The 18,426-nt window shown below is 45.1% G+C and overlaps 1 protein-coding gene across 1 annotated transcript in view; it reads left to right on the forward strand.

Moving 5' to 3' along the window:
* Positions 1-18,426, forward strand: part of CCDC87 (coiled-coil domain containing 87) — a 141,836-nt gene that overhangs the window by 78,528 nt on the left and 44,882 nt on the right. The window contains exons 11-15 of the mRNA XM_063927847.1: positions 6,144-6,344; positions 7,462-7,578; positions 7,874-8,010; positions 15,791-15,905; positions 16,937-17,040. Coding sequence (XP_063783917.1) covers positions 6,144-6,344; positions 7,462-7,578; positions 7,874-8,010; positions 15,791-15,905; positions 16,937-17,040 — 674 coding nt within the window. The remainder of the gene's footprint in view (positions 1-6,143; positions 6,345-7,461; positions 7,579-7,873; positions 8,011-15,790; positions 15,906-16,936; positions 17,041-18,426) is intronic.

Here is an 18,426-nt window from a genome sequence, read left to right on the forward strand (position 1 = left end):
GGATGCGTACCTCCACGTTCCAATTTACCCCTCACACCAGGGGTACCTCAGGTTCGTTGTACAAAACTGTCACTATCAGTTTCAGACGCTGCCGTTCGGATTGTCCACGGCACCTCGGGTCTTTACAAAGGTAATGGCCGAGATGATGATTCTTCTTCGAAGAAAAGGCGTATTAATTATCCCATACTTGGACGATCTCCTAATAAGGGCAAGGTCCAGAGAACAGCTAGAGAGGGGATTAGCACTGTCTCAAGAAGTGCTAAAACAGCACGGCTGGATTCTGAATATTCCAAAATCCCAGTTAATGCCGACAACTCGTCTGCTGTTCCTAGGGATGATTCTGGACACGGTTCAGAAAAAGGTTTTTCTCCCGGAGGAAAAAGCCAAGGAGTTGTCCGAGCTTGTCAGGAACCTCCTAAAACCAGGAAAGGTGTCTGTACATCAATGCACAAGAGTCCTGGGAAAAATGGTGGCTTCTTACGAAGCAATTCCATTCGGCAGATTCCATGCACGAATTTTCCAGAGGGATCTGTTAGACAAATGGTCAGGGTCGCATCTTCAGATGCACCAGCGGATAACCCTGTCTCCAAGGACAAGGGTATCTCTTCTGTGGTGGTTGCAGAGTGCTCATCTATTGGAGGGCCGCAGATTCGGCATACAGGATTGGATCCTGGTGACCACGGACGCCAGCCTGAGAGGCTGGGGAGCAGTCACACAAGGAAGAAACTTCTAGGGAGTGTGGACGAGCCTGGAAACGTCTCTTCACATAAACATTCTGGAACTAAGAGCAATCTACAATGCTCTAAGCCAGGCAGAACCTCTGCTTCAAGGAAAACCAATGTTGATCCAGTCGGACAACATCACGGCAGTCGCCCATGTAAACAGACAGGGCGGCACAAGAAGCAGGAGTGCAATGGCAGAAGCTGCAAGGATTCTTCGCTGGGCAGAGAATCATGTGATAGCACTGTCAGCAGTGTTCATCCCGGGAGTGGACAACTGGGAAGCAGACTTCCTCAGCAGACACGACCTTCACCCGGGAGAGTGGGGACTTCATCCGGAAGTCTTCCACATGCTGGTAACCCGTTGGGAAAGACCAATGGTGGACATGATGGCGTCTCGCCTCAACAAAAAACTGGACAGGTATTGCGCCAGGTCAAGAGATCCGCAGGCAATAGCTGTGGACGCGCTGGTAACGCCTGGGGTGTACCAGTCGGTGTATGTGTTTCCTCCTCTGCCTCTCATACCAAAAGTATTGAGAATTATACGGCAAAGAGGCGTAAGAACGATACTAGTGGTTCCGGATTGGCCAAGAAGGACTTGGTACCCGGAACTTCAAGAGATGATCACGGAAGATCCGTGGCCTCTACCTCTAAGGAGGGACTTGCTTCAGCAGGGTCCCTGTCTGTTTCAAGACTTACCGCGGCTGCGTTTGACGGCATGGCGGTTGAACGCCGGATCCTAAAGGAAAAAGGCATGCCGGAAGAAGTCATTCCTACTTTGATTAAAGCAAGGAAGGAAGTAACCGTGCAACACTATCACCGCATTTGGCGAAGATATGTTGCGTGGTGCGAGGATCGGAGTGCTCCGACGGAGGAATTTCAACTGGGTCGATTCCTACATTTCCTGCAATCAGGATTGTCTATGGGTCTCAAATTGGGATCTATTAAGGTTCAAATTTCGGCCCTGTCGATTTTCTTTCAAAAAGAATTGGCTTCAGTTCCTGAAGTCCAGACTTTTGTTAAGGGAGTGCTGCATATACAGCCTCCTGTGGTGCCTCCAGTGGCACCGTGGGATCTCAATGTGGTTTTGGAATTTCTAAAATCTCATTGGTTTGAACCACTAAAAAAGGTGGATTTAAAATATCTCACATGGAAAGTGACCATGTTACTAGCCCTGGCTTCGGCCAGGAGAGTGTCAGAACTGGCAGCTTTATCTTACAAAAGCCCATATCTGATTTTCTATTCGGACAGGGCAGAACTGCGGACTCGTCCGCATTTTCTCCCTAAGGTGGTGTCAGCATTTCATCTGAACCAGCCTATTGTAGTGCCTGCGGCTACAAGTGACTTGGAGGACTCCAAGTTACTGGACGTTGTCAGAGCATTAAAAATATATATTGCAAGGACAGCTGGAGTCAGAAAATCTGACTCGTTGTTTATATTGTATGCACCCAACAAGATGGGTGCTCCTGCGTCTAAGCAGACGATTGCTCGTTGGATCTGTAGCACAATCCAACTTGCACATTCTGTGGCAGGCCTGCCACAGCCTAAATCTGTAAAGGCCCACTCCACAAGGAAGGTGGGCTCATCTTGGGCGGCTGCCCGAGGGGTCTCGGCATTACAACTTTGCCGAGCAGCTACGTGGTCAGGGGAGAACACGTTTGTAAAATTTTACAAATTTGATACTCTGGCTAAGGAGGACCTGGAGTTCTCTCATTCGGTGCTGCAGAGTCATCCGCACTCTCCCGCCCGTTTGGGAGCTTTGGTATAATCCCCATGGTCCTTTCAGGAACCCCAGCATCCACTAGGACGATAGAGAAAATAAGAATTTACTTACCGATAATTCTATTTCTCGGAGTCCGTAGTGGATGCTGGGCGCCCATCCCAAGTGCGGATTATCTGCAATAATTGTACATAGTTATTGTTAACTAATTCGGGTTATTGTTTAGGAAGCCATCTTTCAGAGGCTCCTCTGTTATCATACTGTTAACTGGGTTTGATCACAAGTTGTACGGTGTGATTGGTGTGGCTGGTATGAGTCTTACCCGGGATTCAAAATTCCTCCCTTATTGTGTACGCTCGTCCGGGCACAGTACCTAACTGGCTTGGAGGAGGGTCATAGGGGGAGGAGCCAGTGCACACCACCTGATCGGAAAGCTTTACTTTTGTGCCCTGTCTCCTGCGGAGCCGCTATTCCCCATGGTCCTTTCAGGAACCCCAGCATCCACTACGGACTCCGAGAAATAGAATTATCGGTAAGTAAATTCTTATTTTATTAGTTTCCCACAATATTCATTAGTACTTTGTTGGGAAGCCGTTTTGCTGCAATTACATACCTCCCAACATTGGTGGACCTTTGGCATGCCGAAAGCGTGCTCGCATCGGAAAAGAAGTGGGGCCTAGGGCAAAGGGGGTGAAGCTTCATGTTACCCCAGCTTCTGTCACTGTGGGGACGTGCCCAGCACTCTCCGAAATGCTGGGCTGCCCCCAGGCTCTCTCTGCACTATGAATAGGTGCATGATTTTTTGTTGTTGTTTTTTTTGCTACTATGGGGGTCTGGCTACTATTATTAGGGTTTAAGACCACTGAGCATTAATTGCCAATAAGGGGGGGTGGCTTGGGGGCAGTGGGAAGTTATTTCATAATGGGGGCCTATGGACAGTGTGATATCCACATAAATTCTCGTTAGGTAATTACCGGTAGTTTCTAAGACTGTTGCAAAATAAATAATTGCCTAATGGTAGAAATTATTAGAATGGACAGTTGCTCAGAGTGTACATTAAGCCCTGATGTTAATATTAGGGTGCTGCTGGGTGAGCAAAACATACGTTTGGGGATAGCCCACCTGACCCCTTTCACACCACCGCTTCAGGTCGCAGCTCTGCGTGACAGGGTCCCCGAAAAAACACCCTGTCACGAGTGACCCGGGAATCCAACCCGGGTAGCGACCTGGGTTGGACATCGGACAATCTGGGTTACTGGGCAGTGTGAACTGGTAACTCGGGTCATCCGACCTGGGGACTGTTAACACTGTATGGAGAGCTGGTTCACCGGCGCTTGAAGATTATATATGTCATCTCCAAATGCCGGCAAAGGAGAAGCCCCGGTTCAACCTGTGGTGTGAATGGGTTTCAAGCCTACTGTGACATGGCTTGAAAACTGTTTTTAGTGACCTGGGCAGGACCCGGGGTTTCTATATGAAAGGAGTATTGTTTAAGTCATGGAGGGAGAGTTAGAGAGAGGCTGCAAGCAGTGCCGTAACTAGGCATTTTAGAGCTATGTGCAAGGAACGGCATTGGCGCGCCTCCCCCCCATACAGGGGCAGTGCGCACCGTAGGTGCGTGAAAAATATATAGGGGCGTGGCTTCATGGGGAAGGGACGTGGCCACAAAATAATACCAATTCATACTACGGTGTATAGTAGTCTCCATTATTCAAATTACGCTGCACAGTAGCACCACTATACCAGGTAGAGCCCCTTTTACACATTACAGCAGACAGCGTCCCCTTTTTTTACACATTACGGCTGATAGCGTCCCCTTTTTACACATTACGGCAGACAGTCCCCCTTTTTACACATTACGGCAGACAGCGTCCACTTTTTACACATTACGGCAGACAGCGTCCCCTTTTTTTTTTTACACATTATGGCAGACAGCGTCCCCTTTTTACACATTACGGCAGACAGCGTCCCGCTTTTTACACATTACATTAGACAGCGTCCCCTTTTTACACATTATGGCAGACAGCATCCCCTTTTTACAAATTACGGCAGACAGCGTCCCCTTTTTTACACATTACGGCAGACAGCGTCCCCTTTTTTTTTTACACATTACGGCAGACTGCTTCCCCCTTTTTACACATTACGGCAGACAGCGTGCCCTTTTTACACATTACGGCAGACAGCGTGCCCTTTTTTACACATTACGGCAGACAGCGTGCCCTTTTTACACATTACGGCAGACAGCGTGCCCTTTTCTACACATTACGGCAGACAGTGTGCCCTTTTTACACATTACGGCAGACAGCGTCCCCTTTTTACACATTACGGCAGACAGCGACCCCTTTTTTTACACATTACAGCAGACAGCGTCACCCTTTTTTACACATTACGGCAGACAGTCCCCCTTTTATGGGAGGGAGAGAGAAAGAGAGAGAGTTATACTCACCCTCACCTGCAATCTGGCATCAATGGCACACATTGTTTTTTCCTATCAATGGCAGAGGAGGCAGAGACCCAGGAGCTGGCGGCTGCGGCATGATCAGAGGCGGCAGTGGGAGGCAGGCATCAGCGGGACTCGGAGACCAATGAGCGCGGCAGTGGGGGGGAGGGGCGGCTCCAGCGGCTGGCGGGAGGCAGACAGCGCAGGAGCACTGGGCTGAGCGTAGTGGCTGCGGCAGTGGGGGAGCGGCTCCGGTGGCTGGCGGGAGGCAGACAGCGCAGGAGCGCTGGGCTGAGATTAGTTGCTACTGCTTTGGGGGGGCGGCTGGCGGGAGGCAGAAGGCAGCACTGAAGTGACTGCGGAAGTGCGTGGGGGGGTGGGGTGTGCTGCCGATGGTGCGCCTTCAGTGCATGTGCGCTGTGGGCAAGGCACCATCGGCACACACCTAGTTACGGCACTGGCTGCAAGTGAGGTGAGGGATAGCATTGGAAAAGGGGATTAGTCTGTGGGGGAGTTTCAGGTAAAGTTGCTACAGGAAGTTTTGGCTCCTAGGTTCAGATGTGTATTATGTTTACAAGGAATCTTAGGTTTAAAAGGTCATGGACACCTGTGGAGTAAATTCAGCAAATGGCTCTGGTGCTATTTCAAGTATTGCACCTGTCACACAATTGTTGTTCATGGAGTTGTTATCAATTGGTAGCAAATTGTTACCATAGAGCTGTCCAAGACCATGGGCCTGAATCAGAGGTGGACGCTAACAGCACGCAATGCTGTTATGAACACAGTTTGTCGAAGTTGTAAGCACTGCTCATGCGTCTGCATCACCCCGATGGCTGCCACACAGAGAAGCAGAACAAATTGGGATACAGGGAGCGTGGATTTTAGTGGGCATTCCTAGGAGGTAACAGGCGGGTGACTAGGCAGACCTGGCTGTGACGCTAATAGTGGATGCGTACAATGACGCAGAACCGCTCACACAGAAGAAGAAACTGCTCCTGCAATAGGACTGGTACAGGTTTCCATGGTGTGTCTGATGGTGGCCCAAAGACAGATTTGTGCCGCTGCAAGTGGCCATCTCAGTATGAAGAACATCAGCCAGCGGCATTAGCAGAAGGATGCAGACGCATCTACAGCAAAAGGCCCATATGTGTTATGCTGGCAAATGTAAATGACAATTTACTCATCTCAGTCATTAATAATAAATCTTAAACATTGTTAAATGATATGACATTTTCCATTTGTAAACTGTGTTTATCCACCCCAGGAGTTAAACATGAAGTCGGAACAACATAAAGAACCACAGAAGACACTACCAGGTCGTCATCCTCAGACTTCCACAATCGATGTGCAGATTCCTAACAGGCCACTAGTGAGGAAAGCGGATGTGCAGGCCTCTGACAGGATATACACAGATATAACTGACATTCCTACATATCCCCCTGTGTACAATGATTTTACCTCAGAGGTAAGTTTTACACTAGAACATTTGTAGTATACTTTATGCTGTGGTATTGAGTTGAAAATTAGTGGGTAGGTATTTAATAAGATCTTAAATATTTACCAATCATTTGGTAAATATTTAAGAACTAATGCTGATTAAATATGTCCTTTATATGTAACTCTATAGGAAATTAGCTTCTTTTTTAGATTGCAGACTGACATTTGAAATTCCAAGATGCGTCTGTAGGTGGCAGTAATTATACATAGAAAACTATGTACACTGTACACATAAATACAGGGAGAGACAGAAAAACTCCCAGATTTTAAAAGTTAACATAAAAGGCATGGTAAATGCTATTCAAAATGTTAGTGCATAATCTAAAAGTGCATGGAATACGGTTTATTTTCAGTTTGCTTTGAAACATCATTGTTGTACTTAATGCAAGTGGTGGCTGTGGAATTTATAAGTCACACTTTCATCTGAAGGGCTGGGAAGTGGGTATTGGTAGGGGATCCGGTTGGGATCCCGCCAGTAAAAATAAAGTTGGTAGAATCACGACATCAGCATCCCGAGATGGGGGTCACACGACTGGCGCCGGAATCCTGACCGCCGGGATCCCGAATGAGCGTCAGACGACCAGAAAGGTAAGACGCACGGGAAGGGGAGGTTTGGTTTAGGCTGCAGGGGGAGGGTAGGGTTAGTCTATGGCCCGTGGGTGTTAGGTTTAGGCACCCCCGGGAAGGTTTAGGGTTAGGCTGTTGGGGGGTTAGATTTAGGCACCACCGGGAAGCGTTAAAGTTAAGTTGTGGGGGGAGGGTTAGGTTTAGGTTGCAAGAAAGGAGGGTTATGGGGACATTGGGGGAAAGTAAGTAAACTTTCCTTCACCTGTTGAGATTCTGTACATCGGGTTGCTTCGGTAGGTATTCGCCGACATTTCGATCCCAACCCATTGGTGGTTGTTGGGGACAGTAGGCTGCAGTATTGCCTAGCGTGCCAAGAAACCTTGCACCAGCCTTTGTGTCCAATGCTCAGACATTTTATTTAATAATTATAATAATAATAAAAATAATGCAAAAAGAGGATGCCCAAACTTGGAATTCCATTCTGAAAAGTATGAAGATAAAAGCTGTTTCCATTACAGATTGATGCTGCTACTGTGAAGAAATTAGATAGAAACTTGTATGTTGGACAAGAACTACAAGAAGTATATGCAGAGCTCATTAAGAATATTTCAACAGATCATCTGAGATTTCACCAGGTAAGACATTTTTACAACCAGTATAAGCAACGTGCCATTTATGTGCATTATAAATTGTATTATAGTTTACTATGTACAAATATGAACCATTATTACACCATACACATAGATATCCTAACAGCTGACTTCTTTACCTATAATGCACCATACTTCCAACATCTGTGATTATGCCCCTATCAAGGGTGGTTTGTCATTTTCATAAGGGGAAGTATTACATACCACTCCTTCCATACCTAGAGTACTGCTTGTTTGGGCACCAGGTCTATATAATGTGTTTTTGTTTCCATGGTTTAAGGATTTAGAAAATGAGACGTATGCAACAAAGGTGGATTTCTCTGTGTGCGTTGCTTCATCCACATTGACCAAGAAAACCAATCAGCGTGTGATCAACAAGGAGCTGGACTCCCTTATTTCCAGAGACAAATGTGAAAGGTAAGCAAGGATGTTACTTGGGGGATTTACACACTCCATTATGGTACTGATTGTCAGGAAGTGAAATTTACTGACTGTCAGGTGCATATTTACAACAGATATATTGCAGGTCTGATTCATAGTAAAGCACACAGACGCTGACCCATGATTGCTTGGCTTCTGGGTAGCATGTTTAAAAGACAATAAATGAACACAAGATCTTTGTATTGCTCATTTTCATGCGGTAAGCAGTGGATCTGAGGGCTAAGGCGCAGGGCATTTAACTAGAAGGCAGACAGCATCTGGAGCACCTTGTGAGTTGGGTGCAGCTAAAGGTTGATTTTAATTGTGTAAGGCACCCACTCAAAATGGCACTTAGGGACCTGGTTGAGATGGGTGCTTGTGCATAGGGGACGGAGTTGGCAGGTTTTCAGACTGTCAATCACAGAAAAAGGCGCCTTCCTCAGCTAGGCAGCTCATGAATAGCAACAATGTTTCTTCTCTCCTCAGAAATCAGCACTTTTAGCAGAGACTGGTGCACATTCCTTCTGACTGCCAGAAACCTGAAAGCCTGCACATAAAATACAGGCTGGTGGCAGAGGGAGTTAAGGTGGGTACACACTGGCCGATATATCGCGGGTCCGTCGGCCAGTGTGTACGGCCGATACGTCTGTGAACTCCGTCGTTCACAGACGTATCGCTTTGGTCCCGCAGCACAGCCGACGGCCAATATATCTACCGATATATTGGCGCGTCGCTTGGTGTGTGCCGGTACACATGCTGCGGCAGCCGGCGGTGATTGACAGCTGAACTGGGCGGACGTGTGTACACGCCCGCCCAGTTCATGACGTCAGTCCCCGACAGATCGGGCAGTGTGTATGCTCAAGACACTGCCCTATCCGTCCATAGATATATCTGCTGATCAATTGATCGGCAGATATATCTACCAGTAAAACTCCCCTAGAATAGGGGAGTAGTACAAATGTTATACCTCCCTCCCTCTTTCTCTCTCTCTCTCTCTCTCTCTATTATTGAGAGTGCTGGTGTGAATTGTATGTGTCTCCACTCTGTCCATCACAATGGCAGACAAGGAACCAACTAATAAGGCATCACAAAAATTATTTATCTGTGTTAAGTGTAAAAAAAAAAAAGCTCACACAGACGATTCCTCCCTGTGTGAAGCATGTGCTTCAGAGGTTACCTTAGTTAATCCGTCCCAAGACGCTAATTTTCACCCCTGGACGGTAGCGCTCACAGGAACCAGCTCACAGTTACATAATAAGGTGTCTGCTTTATGAAAGACGGTTAAAGAGATTCCTCAAATTGATGTACTTTCTATTGTTACAGAACCATCCTGGGTGGCAGGTCTTCGCTCTCAGGACGAAGCTGAAGAGGACGATCGTGAGTTGGGCGAAATTACTGACCCAGATGAAGAAGTTCCACAGGAACCTTCTTAGCGGGTTGAACCTCTTATTTTAGGTATAAGATAAGTTTTAAACACTTCCGAGACTACAACACCGGATTCACCATATACTGCTTTATTTGGTAGAAAGCAGCGTTCATCGGTCACTTATCCTTTTTCCAAGAAACTGGACGATCAGCTGACTGAGGCTTGGAAACACCCGGACAAGCGGTTTCAGATGCCTAAAAGTTTTTAAGTATTAATCCATTTCCATCAGATATGACAGATAAATGGGAGATGTTACCTCGAGTGAACTCTTCTCTATCCAGGTTGTCCAAAAAGACTGCATTACCTGTTCTGGGAGCAACTTTGTTGAAAGACCCGTCTGACCGGAAGCTGGACACCATGTTGAAGTCCATCTATTCGGCCGCAGTTGTCTCACTTAGACCAGCCTTGGTGAGTTCTTGGGTGTACAAGGCAGTGGAGCATTGGGCCACTAAATTGATAAAGGACTTACAAGACGGAGTTTCGTTTGAAGTATTGATCTTAGCGGAACATATTAAAGAATCATCTATATACCTAGGAGAAGCGGCTAGAGATATCGGACAAGTTAATTTGAGAACTATTGCAGCCAGAAGAGTTCTTTGGCTTCGGTCATGGCAAGTTGACGCTGAGTCAAAAAAGAGCGGCGGAAGCACTTCCGTTTACAGGTGACATTCTTTTTGGAAAAGAACTAGACTAGAACAAGTTAATTTCTCAGGCTACGGGTGGTAAATCTACCTTTTACCAACCCTTCCACAACCACCTAAGCGCTCTTATACTGGAATTTCCTTTCAGTCTTTTCATTCCACTCAGCCTTTTAGAGGACACGGAAGAGCTACATCCTTGCGAGGTAGAGGTCGTGGCAAGCAACCAGTCGCTGCTCGTCTCAAGACCCAAAGCCTGCACAAAAGACCGTGGCATGATGGTCTTCCCTCCCACTGGGGCCCAAGTACGGTGGGAGCTTCAAAACTTTCAGGATGCCTGGTTCAAGATATCAGACAATGCGTGGATTCGCAATATCATCTTCCAAGGGTACAAGTTAGATTTAAAATTTTTGCCGCCAAAGAAATATTTTACGGCAAGTCTTCCACTTCTTCTGGACATGCGTGTGGCCCTTCAAGGTTCAATACAGTCCTTTTTAGAATCGGCTGTGTTAATGCCACTACCACTGCTTCAATGAAAGAAGGGTTACTATTCCAATCTTTTCGTAGTACTAAAACCAGACAGTACTGTACAACCAATTCTGAATCTGAAATCGTTAAATCAGTTTCTGTCTTATTAGCGGTTCAAGATGGAGTCACTCAACTCAGTGATCTCGAGCCTTGAACCCAAGGAATTTTTGATATCTCTGGACATCAAGGATGCATATTTCCACATTCCGATATGGGAACCACACCAAGCGTTTTCTCAGGTTTGCGATTCAACAAGATCATTTTCAGTTCAGAGCCTTACCATTCGGTCTTTCCACAGCCCCCAGGGTGTTTACCAAGGTCATGTCGGTGATGATTGCTCACCTCAGATCACCTCCTTCTCAAAGCGCCATCAGATCTCATTCTCCAGTAGCATACTCTATTAACATACACGGTGTTAGTGGAACACGGATGGATAATCAATTTACGGAAACCAAACCTTCACTAGTCACAGCATATCCAGTTTCTCTGTGATCTTGGTCACCAACGCCCAGAAAGTTTTTCTGCCTCAAGACAAAGCTCTGGGTATACAGAAACTGGTCCAAGCTGTCCTCAAGCCAAGGCTGGTATCAGTCCATTTATGCATTGGAAATGGTAGCAGCTTTCGAAACTCTGGAGTTCGGTCGTTTTCATTCACATCCTTTGCAGCTGGATCTGTTACATCAATGGTCGGGGTCGCAACTACCCCTTCAATAGTTAGTTCGACTGACTCCAGAGACGCGACGTTCGCTTCCTTGGTGGCTCCAACTGCACAATCTCACAGCGGGCAGGCGGTTCGGTGTAGGGACTGGATGCTCCTAACGATGGATGCCAGCCTCAGGGGATGGGGAGCGGTTGTGTTGGACTTCCATCTTCAGGGCCATTGATCTCCACAGGAATCACTGTTGCCAATAAATGTGTTGGAACTGAGAGCGATCTACAATGCGCTGGTAAAAGCTGCCCAAGTTCTTCGATCCAAGGCGGTAAAGGTTCAATCGGACAACGCGACTGCTGTAGCGTACGTAAGTAAGCAGGGAGGAACTCGCAGTCATCAAACGATGCTTGATAAAGCTGCCAAGTGACAGTGAAACGCGTTAGGGGGGCCACACCTCTGACCAGGGCATTTCTGAGGATTCCTGCAGGCGTTACACAGGGCTATGTTTCCACCAGGAGATTCCAGTCCCTTCGGTGTGGACATTAATAAAGGGAGAACCATCATCTTCATTGCGTGGGATAGAGAGATTGCTCCAGAACCCCGCTAGGTGGGATACCCGGCTGAATCATCACCAGGGACCTGGTAAATATTCTCCATCACCTGGACGCCTTTATTTACATCAACGCATGCGTTGCAGAACTTTTACCATCCTCCAACAATCAGTTGTACATACCGGCTATTTTGCATAAAGACTGCCCCAAGTGAATAATCACTGTCAGAGAGTGGCTTACTAAGGCTCAGTTTTAATATTATTTCTTGTCATTATCAGTGTCGTATTATATTATTCTAGTATGTTTATGTGTATGTGTATTTGTGATATTGATTTTAATTAATATAAAAATGTAATTGATATGTTAGCGCAGTTGGTATTTCTTGTTTTGTTCAATCAAACGATGCGAGAGTTGATACGCATTCTCCAGTGGGCCGAACACAACGCTGTAGTCCTCTCAGCAGTATTCATTCCAGGAGTAACAATATGGAAATATATACTGGCGCCGGCTGTGAAACTAATAAGGGCCGATAATTTGTTAAGATAAAAAATCACAAATTTTTAATAAACATATAAAATGGTTAATTGGATAAATCAGATGTAGTCACACTATCTTTATCTGTTCCTAAATCAGAAACAAATGATGTTAAAAGATGTTGATTAGGACCAATTGGATCCCACTCATGGTAAATATTATATGTACACAGTCTCCGGTTAGGACTCCCTCCTCATTATTTCTTGGTTCACTTGAGATAATAGTAGTTACCCAGTCCTTATGGTATCTCCGGTAACAATTGGACTCTTTGCCCCTATTGGACACTACAAGCCCATTGCAACCTGGAATCATTCCCCTGCTGCTAACTGGATTCTCACCTGCTAAACTGAGATCCTGGGGACAACATCCATAAGGACTGGGTAACTACTATTATCTCAAGTGAACCAAGAAATAATGAGGAGGGAGTCCTAACCGGAGACTGTGTACATATAATATTTACCATGAGTGGGATCCAATTGGTCCTAATCAACATCTTTTAACATCATTTGTTTCTGATTTAGGAACAGATAAAGATGGTGTGACTACATCTGATTTATCCAATTAACCATTTTATATGTTTAATAAAAATTTGTGATTTTTTATCTTAACAAATTATCGTCCCTTATTGGTTTCCAAGCCGGCGCCAGTATATATTTCCATATTGTTGCTTCACTTTACTTAGGGGCTGACCCCCCCTTTACTGGCTGCCGCTGACAGCGCACTCATAATCTTTCTCTCTTCATTCCAGGAGTAGACAATTGGGAAGCAGACTACCTCAGCCGTCAGGATCTACATCCGGGAGAATGGGCACTTCATCTAGAGGTGTTCGACGCTCTGACACAGCGCTGTAGGTGTCCGGCAGTGGATCTCATGGTGTCCCATCTCAATCATCAGCTTCCTCGATACATCTCCAGAACACAGGATCCTCAGGCGGAAGCTGTAGATGCTCTGGCCGTGACTTGGTCGTACGACCTAGTATACATGTTTCCTCCATTTCCTTTATTGTCTCGAATTCTGAAGAGAATCAAAGCGGAGTCAATCACGGTGATCTTGGTAGCACCAGATTTGCCTCAGAGAGCTTGGGTTTCAGACCTGCACCTTCTGCTAGCAGACGATCCTTTGCCTCTACCTCTGCGAACGGATCTACTTTAACAAGGGCCCTTTGTGTATCCAGATTTAACACGACTACGTTTAATGGGATGGCTCTTGAGCCAGACATTCTAAAACGCAAAGGGATTCCGGAATGTGTGATTCCCACGATGTTGCGTGCACGAAAACCTGTTACAGCAGCCCATTACCTGGCGGTCTTATATCTCTTGGTGTGACTGAAAAAGGGTTTCAATCAGATTATTTTCGTCTCTCCCGGTTCTTGCTCTTTCTTCAGGCAGGTTTAGATTCCAGACTTCGTCTAGGATCCTCGAGGGTTCAGGTATCTGCCTTATCGATTTTCTTTTAGAGACGCCTGGCGCTCCTACCGGATGTGCAAACTTTCCTACAAGGGGTCCTTTGGGTACAACCCCCGTTTGTTCCCCATACAGCTCCTTGGGACTTGAATCTGGTGCCGGATTATCTGCAGTCAGCCTGTTTTTAACCCTTGGCAGACGCAGATATTACCTATCTTACTTGGAAGACTGATTTTCTATTAGCCATAGCTTCAGTCCGGAGGGTATCTGAATTAAGTGCCTTGTCTTGTATGCCTCCCTACTTGATTTTTCATCCTGATAGGGCTGAGTTAAGAACACATGCTTCCTTTCTTCCCAAGGTTGTGTCGGCTTTTCATATCAATCAGCCGATTGTGGTACTGTCTTTACAGGCGGACTCTGGGACACCTTCTTCTCTGGATGTAGTGAGAATGTTGATGATCTACATGGAACAGACAGCACCGTTACGAAAGACTGATGCTTTATTTGTGCTTTATGATCTTCCCCGGCGAGGGTGGCCTGCTACTAAGCAGACCTTGGCCCGCTGGATTCGGTTGACTATTCGTCAAGCCTATCTAATCTAGGCGACCTCCATTATCCATTGCGGCCCACTCTACACGCTCAGTTGGGTTTTCCTGGGCCGCTAGCAGGGGTGCTACCACGTCTCAACTCTGTAGAGCAGCCACTTGGTCCAGTATGCATACGTTTGCCAAGTTCTACAAGTTTGATGCTTTTGCGGCTTCATCTTCACAGTTTGGCCGTCTTGTTTTGCAAGTTCCTCAGCGATCTCCCGCCCAGGGAGGAAACTTTGGGACGTCCACACAGTCTTGAAGTTGTGCCAGTGTCCCCTAGCGGCTGACAGAAAAAGGAGGATTTTGGTACTTACCGATAAATCCCTTTTTCGGAAGCCATAGTTGACACTGGTCGCCCACCCGTCACTGTTCCCTTGCCTTCATTGTTGTTCTGTTCTGTTTGATTGTTATGTGCTCTCTTCCCTCGTATAGTTCTGTTCTCTTGTTCCCGTCTCCTCACGGCTAATTCATAACTGAGGGATGATGGGAAATAGAGGGTGAGGAGCCTGTTTCACTTCTTGGATTATTTAAAGTGCCAGCTCCCTGTAAGCCACCATCATCTTCCCATGGTTTTGAAGTTGTGCTAGTATCCCCTATGGCTTCTGAAAAAGAGATTTATTGGTAAGTACCAAAATCCTCCTAATATTCCACAAAAGGTCAGTACGCACGTTCCTATTTTCCCAGAGATGTGTGCTGAGCGATCTATCACACATCTCTCCCCCCGCTCAGCACAGCGCGATGTGTGCTGAGCGAGGGGGAAGACACTCATTTCACCCAGCGGGTAAAATGAGTGATGTGCTAGATTGTTGGGCCAATCTAGCACCGGCGATAGCGACGTGCGGGGACGCGCATCGCTATCGTTGTGGGGCACACACACGAGAGAGCCGTGCTTAAAATCTAAGCAATCTAGTCAGATTGCTTAGATTTTAAGACCGGATCTCTCCTTGTGTTCCCCCCCTAAATATTTTTTTTTGTTTATCTGTCCTAACTGGGGAGATTAGGGCATTAACCCATACTGTACATGTAGGTTGCCAAGGAGTCAAAGAAAACTGATGTTCATATACATACTACAGGTAATATATGGTAATGAGTTCAGATAGATTCATCAGGCTAACTAATAGCAGTTTATAAAGAAAGATAGACCAGAGCAGCATTGGCATAAAACGTAATATTGTTTTATACTGATGGCCCCATTTAATTTTATACAGTCGCTCATTGTACCTATTATATATTTTCTGTTGGTTTATATTTTTTTACATTTGTAAACATAGAAAATCCAAATCATCTATTAGAATCAATGTAATACAGTGTATAAATATAGTTGGGACACAGTTGATCAGATAAAACATTATTTCATGTGGTAAAGGCTTCAAGTGGATTAATTTTAAATGGAAAGATTACTTCGCAACACTGTTTACTCTGCCTCTCTTTTCTCTTTTCCTTTTGGGTAACAAGTTTGATCCATCACATACCGGTTGATAAAGAAGCCTCAAGAGTTTGTAATTCCTGGCTCAATTGGAAGAAATCTGTAGTGAACACTAATGACTATATGACATATATATCCTCACAGGTATATCACCTTCTTAATAATAAACCATAGGATCCCACTTATGAAGTTTGCTGCATGGACACCAGAAAATACCACAGCATTTCATTGTTACACCTAGGTAGTCCTCATAGCACACCTAGGCCAAACGTAATAGTCCACGATTTACAGGAATCAGCATGATTCTGGTGAGATAATTATTAGATTTAAAGTGGTAATTAGTTTAAAAGCAAAACCAACTTGGTTTTGTCTTTAAATGAATTACCGCTTTAAATCTAATGACTAACAGGCCGTCTCCCACAAATCATAGGCTATTATTTTTGACTTCTAATCTCTTCTGTCTCCTTTTACATATTTAAATAGAGCGTAGGCTTGTATCATGGTGAGAAAACCAAAAGAGGTGCACTGTACAATTACTAATACTACTTTACTGCCACCCCTTTCATTAAATACAACATTTCTACTTTTCTCCTAAAATATTGCTTGGCTTGGCTTGGCTTAGCTTGGCCTCATGTATTTCGTAAATGATAAGAGTGAGGGAACAGTGGAACTGGATTTATTACATGCAGCACATTTGTGTTACAAAAGTCAAGTCCTTCCCAATGGAAGAAGCTGTGGGCTCTTATGCACTCCAAGCAATGCCTCTTAAGCTGCACCCTCTACCTTCCTTAATTACGTTCAATGACCTTGATCCACAAAATGAATTTTTGCTCTGCTCCACAAAACCAAACTTACTGGTGTTTCTACTGCATACTTGGCAGGGAGCACCCACGCTCCACTAGGCTCCCCTCATAGGTTGGTGCAAACATAGGGTGGAATTCAATGTTGGTGCAAACACAGGGTGGAATTCAATTGTTTTAAAAGTCGGTTGGGTGTCTGCTTTTTCCTGTCTATTAGATAGGAAAAACAGACACCCAACTGACTTTTCAAACAATTGAATACCCCCCATAATGTTCCACCTGAGGCACTGCCATCTTACTCTGCAAACCCATGTCCCTCAGTGGACAGAGCACCTGTTGCATGACATATTCTCTGTGTTCTGTCCCTATTTATAGGCTCTGGATTACCTGAAAGTCATTTTCCATTTATACAGCAGTAATTCTGAGGAAGAAGAACAGGCAAATATCGCCTTAAAGAAGAAGCAAGATGAGCAGAAGAGGTCGGCATATTTATTTCATGTGAAATTAATGCAATCATATGCTCTCCTTTATAATGTATTCCTGCATATTAGCCAGTACGTCCTAGTAATTGAAACATATCTCTCAATACACCACCTAACTTAAATGCCAATAAAAAGTATACTAACCCACATATACTCCTCCCAAATGCTATACTGCTTTTGCAATCATTAAAAAATGTGTTTTAAGTGATAGCCATCAACATTCTGAATTTAAGGTACCATAAGAATTACATTGTGGCTAACTGATTCTTTTCAGTTAACGGTAAAGAAGTCTTTCAGTCTGTAAAACACACGATTGTATTGTGTAGACCGTGACTATTATATTTTTATGCAAATCAGATGTGTGTGTGTGTGTGTGCTGTGATCCCATGACCCCGCACTGCATGGTGCAGGTTTTGCCACCCAGGAGAATCCTTGTCCGTGAGGTGTCATTTGTTTGTATTCTTTTTCTCTCCTAATACTATTCACTTCTTTTCTGATCAGATTGGTTAAAGGGTAGTGTACCATGTATTGGGAGATTTCAATGTTGTTAAAGATTTTTGGACTGACAGAGTTCCATGCAAAGCAAAATAGCAAGTATCTTTGCACCTGGGCAACCATTTTGCAGTGCTGGGCAGCATTACTTTTATACTGCAATACAGATTTGGGTTTGGACGTGCCCTTCTCAAGTAAAAAATATGTCTGCACATAGTAAATCTGCTCCACATGCAGTGCAAAGGGGTTTTGCTAAGGAGCAAATGTTCTAGTATTTTTTTTTTTTTTTACTTTACTCACAACTCAGAATCAGCTGCTGTGTCTGATTTGTGACGATTGTAATGTGTGTGTCTTTATATAGGAAGAGTAGAGACATATCTTGTTGTACATGAGTTTGATGCACCATATGCACTGTGCTTATGTTGGTTTTCATACATTTGTTCTAGATACTTTCTGGCTGTACAAATGACTTTTTGTGTATGTAGGGATGTGTTGTGCCCCAGGAACTCCCGGTACTTTGTACCCCCGTGTCAGCCCTCCCATGGGTAGATCATATATGCATGTAACTGAGTTCCTAGCCTATCATTTTTGGGTTATTGTGGGGAAGGATTAAATCTCTAAAAATATTATAGTTGGTGAATGTGAAAACTTTTATAACTTACCGGAGGTCATGGCAATTGATAGTCATCTGTCTTTGTAATTTACAATAAAAATCCCACCGCTGTGTCTGGACAGTCTCTGAGGGAATACGCTTGCCGATTCACACGTGCATTGGGGGATGAAGGTGATAGCAGATCAGATGTCCTGAGATGGCAATAACCAAGTGGTACTTACAGATGTAGCCATGCTCATCCTGCAGCAATGCGGCTATTCGCAGCGGGCAATCGCTCT

Source organism: Pseudophryne corroboree, chromosome 6 (genome assembly GCF_028390025.1).
Source record: "Pseudophryne corroboree isolate aPseCor3 chromosome 6, aPseCor3.hap2, whole genome shotgun sequence".
NCBI classification, from domain to species: domain Eukaryota; kingdom Metazoa; phylum Chordata; class Amphibia; order Anura; family Myobatrachidae; genus Pseudophryne; species Pseudophryne corroboree.